The following is a 12,107-nucleotide window of genomic DNA, read 5'->3' as shown; positions in this document are numbered from 1 at the left end:
GTAGTAGTAGTAGTAGTAGTAGTAGTAGTAGTAGTAGTATTAGTATTATTATCATTATTATCATTATTATTGTCCTAAATGTTTTAACCTTAGCATTTTTTATTATGAGTGGTTTTATTCTGTGTGTTTTAGTCGAGAATAACCTCAAACGTAAATGTCGTTTTGTGCTCATAATGACAATGTACAGTCTTGCGTTTTGAATTTTGAACCGAAGCGTTCGATTAGTCGTGTGTCCCACACGGTCTGCCGTAGTTGGAAAGATGGCGGCCGTGTCGCTGGTTAGCCGTCCTGTCAGTGCCCTTTCAAAGGTTTCGAGTGAGTATTGTAATATCAGCCCGTGTTAAATTCTCCAAGCTGAAAGAGTGATATTTGGTGATTCTCTACTCTTACTTTAGCGACGTCTAACTGGGGCTAATCGTTAGCTTCCCCACTGGCTTCGAGTGACCTTGCGGTCCTGCACTCCTGCTCAAATGCTAGCAGGAGCTTCAGCTAACGCAAACACTTTGCTCAAAATGTACTCGTTGGTTTAATATATCAGTGGCTGATGCGTTATTCAGCCCCTTCAACACACGAAACGTCCGACTCGTGTGTTCTTTGGTTCTGACAATTATGCTACTGCTAGCCGTAAACGTCTTCACGGGGCTTGCTGTGTGTGTAGCCTACTACGTGGAGCCCACAACAACAAGTGTCACCCGGCGTCAGTGTTGTTCAAGAGGGAGGCAATCGAAGCAGTCGCGCTCATGTGCAGCTGAGTCTGTATTATCTGTTGCAAGGCCAGTGTGCTATTCCTTTTTAAGCCCCCCCACCACCAAAAAAAAAAAAAACCCACAATGACTAAATGCCGCATCGTGTTCCAAACTCTCAACAGGCAGCGGCGTCGCTGCAGGACTGTCAGCGGTCTCAGTCACCACAGTCCAGCAGAGGAAGCTGCACCATGCCGTCATCCCCAAAGGGAAAGGAGGCCGCTCCTCCTCCAGTGGAATAGCAGCCACGGTGTTTGGTGCCACAGGTTTTCTGGGCCGATATGTGGTGAACAGGCTGGGTAAGTTTAACTACATAGTTGTCTTGGCAAGTGCATGTAAGTGCATAGAATTATCTTATTCTATGACAGTTAATCTTCTAGCGATGTATTGGCACTATTGTCATGTGATTGGAAGAAACTTTTTGAAGGTGGCAGAAGTATCTGTTTTCGGTTGTGTGGATAGTACCTTTATTTTCGTTATATTTGTTACATTTGTTGTGATCTCACCCCCCCCAAAAAAAAAAATTGGAACTGGTTCCCTAAACAATGGAGTGATACACCAACAAAAATACTTAACAGATTAAAAGACAGACATGTATGATTTATTTATATTTTTCCTTCTCTCTCGCTCTATTTTTTAAGGCCGAATTGGCTCTCAGGTCGTCGTCCCTCACCGCTGTGATCAGTATGACATCATGTACATGAAGCCCATGGGCGATCTAGGGCAAATTCTCTTTATGGTAAGATAAAAATTTTAATCGTAATTTAAATTGTATGTATTTAGGAAGATGTAAACATGCTGCCTCTGTTCCGTCTTGATGCAGGAGTGGGACGCCAGAGACAAAGACTCCATTAAACGGGCTTTGGAACACTCAAATGTAGTCATCAACCTAGTGGGCAGGGAGTGGGAAACAAGGTACGGCCTTTTGTAATCCTGTTGATAACACAGATATTCACAATAACACCAAGCCACATTTTGAATCATGAACGACAAAAACCTTTGCAGTTTAGTCACGGAGCCATCTTTCCCTCCTTGTCCTCAGCAACTATCGCTTCGACGACGTCTTTGTGACCATCCCTCAGCAGATTGCAAAGGCAGCCCGAGAGGCCGGCATCACAAAGTTTGTCCACATGTCCCACCTCAACGCAGACATCCGAAGCCCATCCAAATACCTGAGGAACAAGGTATTCAATCGGGAAACTAGTGCAACCGTGTTTTAGCTGATTGTGTAAAGCCTAATATTGATATTGTGTGCATGACGTCACTCTCTCTCTCTAGGCTGTAGGGGAGGCTGCAGTGAGGGATGAGTTTCCTGAGGCCATCATCATGAAGCCATCTGAGGTTTTCGGGAGAGAGGACAGGTTCTTCAACTACTACGCCAGTAAGACAGTCTCTGCAACCAGATGGTGTGATCTGACACACCCAGCCTGCAACAACATGGCAACTTTTAATCTATAACTTCACATAGGCCATCCTGCCTCACTGTTAAAGTCCCATTAACGCTGTTCGGATGGAGATACCTGATTGTGAAGGAGCTAATGGAGCTCAGTTTAATAGTTTTAAATTGTGTTAAATGCTTGACGGTTGGTGCCGAATGCTCAATGGCAGCGAGCAGTTTGACTGCTAACTCGTTAAAAGTTCACACTCAGATTTTAAACCCTTTTTGTGTTATCACTCGGCAGACATGCGCTGGTTTGGACGCGTTGTTCCTCTCATATCCATGGGAAAGAAGACAGAGAAGCAGCCTGTTTATGTAAGAACACTGAAAGGATGCTTTCATTAAATCTTGTTTCTTTTCCATTGCTTCCAACTTCAAGACTCCAAGAAATCATCTCTGTCTTTTTTTTTTTTTTTTTTTTTAATGGCACCAGAGGCAGTAACATTTAGTTGAAACTGTGTGCTTATCAATTTGGAGTCTTAATTAAAGCTTGAATTCAAAAAACGCCTTTTATTTTCTCTCAGGTGGTGGATGTAGCCAAGGCCATTCTCAATGCCGTCAGAGACCCTGATTCTAATGGAAAAACTTACGCTTTAGTGGGGTAGGTGTACAACACTGTGAATGACAAATCAAGCAAAATATGAATGTATTTAATCTAATTTAATATCAATTATTACTTTGTTTTATGTGTGTGTGTGTGTGTGTGTGTGTGTGTGTGTGTGTGTGTGTGTGTGTGTCACACATATATACTATATTTATTTTTTACTTTTGGAAATGCTTTTCCAAACATGTCACTTCCAAATACGGCTCTATTTTGGTTTCTAGTCCCAACCGCTACCACCTCTATGACCTGGTGAAGTACATCTACGAAGTGGCACACAGACCCTTCATTCCCTACCCCCTGCCCCGTCCCCTCTATAAGTAAGTGTCTGTCACAGTGCAGAATTTTTATAAATGGCCCTGTGAGCTTAGCAATCAGGTGCTATTTTTTTTTTTTCTTTTTTCTTTTTTTTTTACAACTGTGCATGTTTGTGATGTCTCTTTCCTCATTCGTCAACAGTCTTACTGCTCAGTTTTTCGCAATGAGTCCATTCGAGCCCTGGACGACCCCTGACAAAGTTGAAAGGGTAAGACATCCAACTTTTGGGTCAAATGTTGAGGGCTGAAATGAAATGAAACTAACCATTGATATTGATTTCTGTTTATTAAATGATCTTATATGTGTATATACTGTACATGTCAGTAAAAGAACTAAAACTGAGTAAACTAATAAATCATATTCTGTTATTTATGATAAAATAGAGTTCGGTAAATACAAAGTACAGTAGGGTCCTCTGCATCGACTTTATCCCTTCAAAATTCTATACACAATTATTATTATTATCATTATTATTATTATTATTATTATCATCATTATTATTATTATTATTATTATTATTATTATTATTATTATTATTATTATTCCACTTGTAATATACTTTGTTTAAACTTTTGTTTTTCCAGTTTCACCTCACAGACATGAGGTACCCAGGACTCCCTGGTCTGGAGGATCTTGGGATCACTCCCGCCACTGTCGAGCAGAAGGCTATTGAAATTCTGCGCCGCCACCGTCGTTTCCGTTACCTGGAATCTGACCTCGACGAGACAAAGCCAGCCAAGACGGTCAACTAATAGGTTAACAACCTCCCAAAATCATGTGGGCAGCAAGAGGAGGTCTGTTCTTCTGGCTGCACTTAAACTATATGCTGTACATAAATAAAAAGGTTCCTCTCAGGGTTGTGTTAATGCGTCTTTATTGTCCATGGTAATCCCCAAGGTTTCTAACATTGTTGATGCGTGTCTTGTTATATACATATATACATGTTTTTGTTTTTTAAATGCTTCAATGCCGACTTTCATGTCATTTCATGTCCCAGTGGTGCAAAGCACCCACACCCAAGGATCAGTATCACTCAATTTATATGTGGAAATATAGGTTGTTAAAGGGGCAAACCTAAATATGGCAGCCAGCATTTCTGCCTACTGTTGGGTATCCATAAATGTTATTTCAACACTTGTACACAGTCGTTTCATTATATTTTAAGATACTTTCAATTTATAAGTACGTTTTTTTACGACTCGCCTGAAAATAGATACTATTGAAACGTAACTCTATGTATCTAAATATTATTTGTCATAAAGCAAGTACTATTTTTGACAACTTGTCATTTCTGTAACAATCTGTATTCTGGTAAGCCTGTTTAGCCAGCTTCTGTTAGCTCGAGCTCAGGGCGGCCGCCTGCAGGTGGCGGCACGACGTCACGTGACTCGCTATTTAGAAGAGCTGCTGACAAATGGGGGACGGCGGGCAGACCAGTCTCAACCTGTCGTTGTTTTCCCGAACATTACCTGATTATTCATAGTCTGTAGGAAAACAAAACAATCATGTGGGCAGTTGTCTGTCTGGTGGTGTCGGTGAGCTGGCACGCAGTGTGCGGGTGTCTTAGTGCGGGGCTTTCAGTCTTCTCCCTGCAGCTCACCTGTCGGAATGAGACCTGTGTGGCTGAAGCGGCCGCTGTTCACCTTGGTGGCCGTCGGCCTCGTCATGTTCCTGGCCTTGTTTCTGAAGGGAGGCTTCGAGGGGACCGCGGCGACCCACCAGCACCTGGAAAGTCCGAGGATGACCAGGGGTTTTCCCGACCTGGAGGCGAACATCAGCAGCATCTGTGAGTTCATAGGCTGGAGTTCAGGGGTGTGTCTATTTATAGGAGTGTAGGAACGAAGCCAACAAGACGTTACTACAAATAAACTAATAATCGGCATCGGTGAATAGGAATAAGGTTCCCTTTAAATAATCAGTTGGGAGCATTTGAACAGCAAGTGAAGGGATTTAAGTATTGCACTGCATGTGAAAAAAAGAGGCAAGAAAATGTGACCAAACTAATTTGGTCTTTAAAGTTAAAGCTTTTGTTTATTAAAGGGACACTGGAATCTAATAGTTTTGTAATTTTATCTGATCTATCCAATCTTTCTCATATCACTTGTCATCGCTGCCCAGTCACCATTCTCAAGGTTTTCGGGGAGAGGCAGGATGCCATGCACAAATTTCTCATTGACGATCGGGACAGGCAGAGAAAAACTGCAGAGGATGGAAAAAAGGAGTTCAAACAGCATCATGAGCTCAAAGGACGACATGAGGAAAAGACCCAAGAACGAAACAAGGCTCCCAAAGAGGAAAAAGTCCATAAACTGTTCCCAAAATCTGTCCTGTTTAAGGAGTGGGGAAATAACCTGTCGGAGAACGACCAGAGAGAAGCGGAGTTTTTATTTCAGAAGTATGGATATAATGTGTTTCTCAGCGACCGCCTTCCTTTAGATCGACCTCTTCCAGACACCAGAGACCCGAGGTACATCCTTCTTTACCAGCCTGAATAGGTCACATGATACCAGGATGGCAGTCAATTGCAGCTTTAGATTATTTGCTCATTTTAAGGAGTATTTTCCCCCAACGAAAGGAAATGAATTTACAGATTGTAAAGGTGCGAAACAAACAGGTCTCACACTTCCTTCCGTTTCTGAATAGGTGTTTGGAGAAGAAATACCCAAAGGACCTGCCAAGTGTTGGAGTTGTGCTGATCTACCTGAACGAGGCTCTGTCCGTCATCAAAAGAGCCCTGCATAGCATCATCAGCCGCACCCCCAAAAACCTGTTGAAGGAGATTATAATGGTGGACGACAACAGTTCAAATGGTTTGTTCTTCTTATTGTAGTGGTTGGTTGTTTGGTCACTGAAAGGTTTTAAATTTTAACAGTAATATTTGTAGATTTTGAGGAAGAAACAGCGACATCAAATGGTTACATTTTAGATTGCAGCGTCTTTCACTCTCCCTCCCCCTCTTGAGCTTCCCAGCGAGCTACGGTGACCTGTGCATCCAAACCTGGATACCTCGTCCAACCTTCTTCTTCGTTGGTTTAAGAGCGATCAGTAACCCTAAATACAAAACCTGCTGTCAGGTGAATTGTCCATACTGGGCTTACACTTTTCCAAATATTTTTATGGACAAATGTAATGGAAAATTATTGTACTGATTGCTTCATTCAAGGATTCAAGGAGGATTCAAGGAACTTTATTTGTCACACCATTTTTCAACAGTACGAAATTAGCACTCAGGTCCCAGATTAGCCTAGATAAATTGAGAGAGAATAGAAAAACTACAGGAAAAGTACAGGAAATATGCAAATATAAATATAAACGAGTATAAAAGGAAATGTAAACTAATAAAATAGACAGTCGTATAAAAATATGAACAGTGGTATAGAAATGTAAACAGTGTGTGTGAGGCACAAAGTTCATCTATGGTCATCTTATCTTTTACATACCAGTGAAAGATACGGCGTGAGCTAAGAGTTACTTCCTTGTCATGCACATCCTGTGCCTCCATGAGGTTCTATATTTCAATGAGTTATTGTCTTGTTTCACAACTTTGCTTCGCACACCTGCAGTCGCCTGGTATCTCTCGGTATCCTAGCAACGTGGACCCTCCTAGAAACTTCTTATCTCTCTTTTTCTCCTGGAACGTCTCTTCACTGTCTTTGTCTCCTCGCACTTGCACATTGATTGCCCTGCTCTTGATGTGTTTTGTGCTTGAGAACTTTGACACATATCAAAAGACTTCTTAGTCAAAAGATTCTGGTTCAGCGTTTTATTTTTTTCCACAACAGCAGTATACTGAGCTTTTAAAATCATTGAAGTCATCTGTCAGGCCTGCTTCTCCCACTGAATGGAAATCCATCCCCTCACTCTCTTGCTTCCACTCAGAGGACCTGAAGGGAGACCTGGACGCCCATGTGAAGCTTCTGGAGCAGCGGAACCCGGCTCTCCTCATCAAGCGAGTGAGGCACGATGAGCAGCGAGGCCTCGCTCAAGCCAGAGTGTCAGGGTGGAGTGCCGCCACCGCCGACGTGGTGGCCGTCTTGGACGCGCACATCGAAGTCCACGAGATGTGGTGAGAACGTGCGAGGTGACGGAAACACCCTGTGCTTTGTTGCCATTTCCTCTGTTTATTCCTGTTGATTTCTTTTGTTGTAGTTATCCTTTATTACTGTTAGCTGAGCAAAGAAACAGCTTCATCCCACCAGGCTGTTTTCCTCCCATACCGGCTCTTTACTTTACAGAGTGGGTGTAAAAATAACAGCTGTTGTCAGGGACAACATGCTGACGGGGCTCTACGCCGTAATTAACTTGTCAGCGCGACCAAAGTCTGATCCGCCACTGTGTTGTGCAAGGTTGTGCGGTGATGGGCGAGCACAGCTCTTGCAGTTGTGTTCTCATGAAAGGGATGCACGTCCTGTGTGCTACTTAAGGTTTTTTTGTGTTTTTTTTGTGTTTTTTTTTGGGGTGGGGGTTGCAAAGTTCACTTGTATAAAAGTGGCATTAGAAGATTAGGGCCACAAGAAGAGAAAAAAAAATATTACAAGACGGAGATTTCTTATTTAAGTTTTCATTTTGAGTTTAAAGTTGAAATTTCGTAAATAAAGTAAATTTTGTGAAAAAAGTGGAAATTGGCGAGTAGACTGGATGGATGGCGGATTGACACAGTCACCCAGAGTTAAGAGTAAGCTGCCGAAAACAGGCGTATCCCACAAGGTTCACCCACATAAATCAGGAAACATACTCCAAGTCTAGTACTCCACTAGACTTGCGCGCAGAGCCTTTCAACTTTATTCTTGGCTTACTTCACGTTCACATTAATTGCAAAATTTCTATTTTATTCACAAAGATTTGTCTTGTCTTTGTAAACTTTATTCCCGAAATTTCAATTTTATTCTCGAATTGCAAACTCATCTTGATTTTTTTCTCTTCTTGTGGCACTAATCCTCTTCCGTACCCAAAGCCAGGATGAATTAGAGCACATTACGTACTGATCTATAAGCAATGGTGGCACTACCACCTTTACCTCCTCTATTCTTAATCTTGAATTTTAAATGTTCAGACACCTGGCATCCCAGATGTGCTGCGTTCTGAATCGACAGCCTCCATATAAAGTTTCCATCTCGCGAAAAGTGTTTGTAAATGTGAGACTAATAATGAAAAATAAGACAATGATGAAAGGAACGAAAAAATAGCTCCTGCTTCGCTCCCACCCGCAGGGCTGAACCCCTGCTGACGCAGATCAAAGCTGACCGCACCGTGGTGGTGTCCCCCGTCTTTGACAAAGTCAACTTTGATGACCTCAAAGTTGTGAAGTACCAGTCCGCAGCTCACGCCTTCGACTGGGCTTTATGGTGCATGTACGAGAGTTTTACACCCGAGTATTACAAACTCCAAGACCCCTCATTACCAGGAAAGTAGGTCATGACTTTGTTTGTTTCTATTTATTTATTGGTTTTTATGACATTGCAGTGATAACGGTGATCTTCCCTCACCTCAGGAGTCCTTCTGTCATGGGAATCCTGGTCGCCGACAGAAAGTTTCTCGGTGAAATCGGACTCCTCGACGTGGGGATGAAAGTGTACGGGGGTGAAAATGTGGAGCTGGGAATTCGTGTGAGTAAGCTTAACTCACCAGAATGATTCTACAGGAACCCTCAGCCGTTAAGGATGATGGATGAAGGGATTGCAGCGTTAATATCTTGGCGAGTCAAATCCTGTCTAGAGGAGTTGTACATAGTTATTTGTCTATAATTAGCCAGGATTGCACAACTGGGATGTGTTTTGTCTTATTTTTTTCTGTGTAAAGCTGTTGCCTCATGTACTCACAACCATATACCTGAACAAGCAGATTTACTGGTAGCAGTCTGATTACCAGACTCCATGTTTGAATGAAGGTCATCAGTGTTTTAATTGGAATTTAGACACACTGTCATACAATAATTTCTGTTGGTTTAACAACCTACTTGCTAAACTTTGGGTCCATATATTTATTTCAATATTTTCTTTCTATGTTTGACTCCAATAGAGTCCTGTTACCTTAATCCCATGAGGTTAAATTGCCTGTACATTTGACTGGAATATCAACAATTTCCAGTGATGTTTTGTAATTTGCACTTTGCTCTGCAACAACATTAGAGTTGTGTTTCCTCACGTAGGTCTGGACGTGTGGAGGCAGCGTCGAGGTGGTTCCGTGCTCAAAGATTGCCCACATTGAGAGGGGCCACAAGCCCTACATGCCTGACTTGAGCGTGGCCATGAAGAGAAACGCCCTGAGGGTGGCTGAAGTGTGGATGGACGAGTACAAACACAATGTCAACCTGGCGTGGAACCTGCCTTTTGAGGTGGCTGCTGTCTGAGAATCTACTGAAAACGTTCTAATATTAGACATTTAGTGAATTTGATCCTGATTAGTTTTGTTTTTAATGATTATTTTATTCATATTCATATACATATATTTATATCCTATCAATGTAACACAAATCTTCGCCCCTTGCCTGCCATTGCAGAACCATGGCATCGACATCGGGGACGTTTCAGAGAGGAAAAAGCTGAGGGAGCGGTTGAAGTGTAAACCTTTCAAATGGTACCTGGAGAATGTCTATCCCAAGCTGGATGCCTGGGACAACCTGCTTGCGTATGGAGGAGTGAGTTTTCCTTTCCACCTCAGAGCGCTTTCAGTCTGACTGCAGGGTGTGTTACAATACAGTCAGACAGCAAAGGAGTCCAAGGTTTTCAGCTTCAAAAAGCTATGTGTAGGTTCTCCTACACATTGTTGAAAGCCAACTGCATCAGAGATTGTAAGAAATGTGTGACCAAGGTAGTCATTATCATTATTCAGGCGAGTATATAGATATGACCTACAATAATTATTATTGTCTGTTTGGAACAAGGTAACACTAGCTGGTTTTAGGGTTTTTTGTAATGATTCACTTTACAACAAACTACTGTACAATGACAACCTATTCATCTCCCCGGCAATCAGCTCAAGAATCTTGACTCTGGCCAGTGCTTGGATCAAGGTCCAGTGCCCGGTCACACACCCATCGCCTTTGTTTGCCACTATTACCAACCCCAAGTATGTGTAACTGATACAATATGTAAATAAGTTTAACAATTTAAAAAGTATATGAATTTCATTTTCTTTTTTTCCTCCAATGTCTAATCTGTGTTTTCATGTTGATTCTGTAGTACACTTATTACAGAGGCACTGGTGAGCTCTACATCGGTAGCATGAAGTCCCACAAATACAACGACAACCGCTGTTTAGCTGACGCCGGCACCACAGAAACGGAGCCCGGCCTGTACAACTGCAAAGAGGCCACGCAGAAAGGCATGGGGATTTACTGGGACTTCACTCAGGTACCACTCAACTTTGAAATAAGTGGGTCTACATTGAGTCATGTCGCTGAAATGATCGACTCCTCTGGTTATTACATGATGACGTGTGGCCCTGTCGTTTCTCCAGGGCAAGGAATTGAAGAACAGGCAGACGAAAAGATGTCTGGAGATCAGAAACCAAGTCCTTCTGGTTCAGCCGTGCTCCGGCCAAAGATGGGAGATTCAAAACATTATTCGGCCCTTTTAGAGTTTTTTATGTAGTCATGTGTGTAGGTGCCAACAGCAAGAAGTCGTGCACTTGCCTAGTTTTAGTCATTTTAGGTGGGAGTGTGTCAATTGATTAAGGAGGTGAACATAGCTTGACTGTGACCTGCATTGAATTTAATTTGCTCAACCCGCTGTTGATCCAAATCCACAAAATAAAACATATCCAACATATCCAAAGCCTCTAATAAATTGGAGAAATAAAAGTGAAAGAACAAATCTAATCTGTAACATTTAGGTATGTTGTAATAATTATTAGGGTTAGGTTTGGAGTTTGGGATAGGATTGGTTTTAGTACTTTAAATTACTTTCAAATTTAATTGTTTTCAATTTTTAATTGTCAATTCATTTTATTTTAAAATCACTTCCAATTCCATTTAAATTTTTCAATTTTGATTACTTTTAGTTACTTTCAATATTAACTGCCGACGCGGCTCTACACCGTAATCAATTGTCAGCGCGACCGCATTCTGATCCGCCACTGTGTTGTGCAAGATCACACATTGCACACTGCAAAATTTAAAATTCAGATCAAAGAAGAAGAAATAGGCCCCACAACCACGCCTTAAATATTTATTTACACACACATACACACAAACATTCCATGCAATTCGATGACCTCAAAATTGTGAAGTACCAGCCTTTGCCTGGGCTTTATTATGGGCTTTATTATGGGCTTTATTATGGGCTTTATTATGGGCTTTATTATGCATTTGCAAAGGTTTTACACCCAAGTATTACAAGCCCAAAGATTCTTTGTTACCTGGAAAGTAGGTCATGACCTTGTTTTTTTGACATTGTATCTTCCCTCACTTCAGAAGTCCTTCAGTCATGGAATCCTGGTTGCTGAAAGAAAGTTTCTCTGTGAAATCGTACTCCTTGACGTGGGGATGAAAGTGTAGGGGGGTGAAAATGTGGAGCTGGGAATTTGCATGAGTAAGCTTAACTCACGAAAATGATTCTACAGGAACCCTTCAGGAATTAATATGAATCATTACTTTTATCATTTACTTTTGGAAATACTATTCCAAATATGTCCAAATACTACTCCATTTTGGATTCTAGTCCCAACCGGTACCACCTCTATGACCTGGTGAAGTACATCAATGAAGTGGCACACAGACCCTCAAAGTTTATTTATGTGGCACCGTTCATACATAAAATGTAACCCAAGGTGCTTGACAAAAATTAAAAGAAAAAGAAAAATAAATATTAAAAACAACATTCAACTAAATTGCTGCAGTCAATTAAAACCCACCTCCCTCCTCCCAAACACACACAGGTTATCACCCACCCACTTACCCACACAGCAGAACAATCTGTCTGTAGGTCTGGGGAAAATGTCTGCCCATAATGATTTTCATGGGAAAAGTGTCCGGTAGTGGTGACAGTGGTAACTCGGGTCCATAGGG

At 41.8% G+C, this 12,107-nt stretch overlaps 2 protein-coding genes across 2 annotated transcripts; both read left to right on the top strand.

Moving 5' to 3' along the window:
* The first annotated feature begins 209 nt into the window (after window positions 1-209).
* On the top strand, window positions 210-3,954 carry ndufa9a (NADH:ubiquinone oxidoreductase subunit A9a). The gene is made up of 11 exons (XM_076019191.1): window positions 210-315; window positions 869-1,042; window positions 1,385-1,482; window positions 1,567-1,658; window positions 1,786-1,927; window positions 2,022-2,124; window positions 2,426-2,496; window positions 2,706-2,782; window positions 3,007-3,102; window positions 3,242-3,308; window positions 3,685-3,954. Exons 1-11 carry the CDS (start codon window positions 261-263, stop codon window positions 3,850-3,852), a joined length of 1,143 nt encoding a protein of 380 aa, XP_075875306.1. The 5' UTR covers window positions 210-260; the 3' UTR covers window positions 3,853-3,954.
* A 606-nt stretch (window positions 3,955-4,560) lies between these two features.
* On the top strand, window positions 4,561-10,822 carry LOC142883884 (putative polypeptide N-acetylgalactosaminyltransferase 8). The gene is made up of 11 exons (XM_076019190.1): window positions 4,561-4,886; window positions 5,219-5,567; window positions 5,744-5,910; window positions 6,980-7,166; window positions 8,311-8,508; window positions 8,592-8,706; window positions 9,249-9,434; window positions 9,600-9,737; window positions 10,076-10,168; window positions 10,282-10,452; window positions 10,559-10,822. Exons 1-11 carry the CDS (start codon window positions 4,709-4,711, stop codon window positions 10,676-10,678), a joined length of 1,902 nt encoding a protein of 633 aa, XP_075875305.1. The 5' UTR covers window positions 4,561-4,708; the 3' UTR covers window positions 10,679-10,822.
* Window positions 10,823-12,107: the final 1,285 nt, after the last annotated feature.

This window comes from Nelusetta ayraudi, unplaced genomic scaffold (genome assembly GCF_046127955.1).
Source record: "Nelusetta ayraudi isolate G7.1 ecotype Tasmania unplaced genomic scaffold, CSIRO-AGI_Nayr_v1 ptg000009l, whole genome shotgun sequence".
In the NCBI taxonomy this organism is placed as follows: Eukaryota; Metazoa; Chordata; class Actinopteri; order Tetraodontiformes; family Monacanthidae; genus Nelusetta; species Nelusetta ayraudi.
The sequence above is the reverse complement of the archived record's forward strand: the minus strand, read 5'-3'. Positions and strand labels throughout refer to the sequence as shown.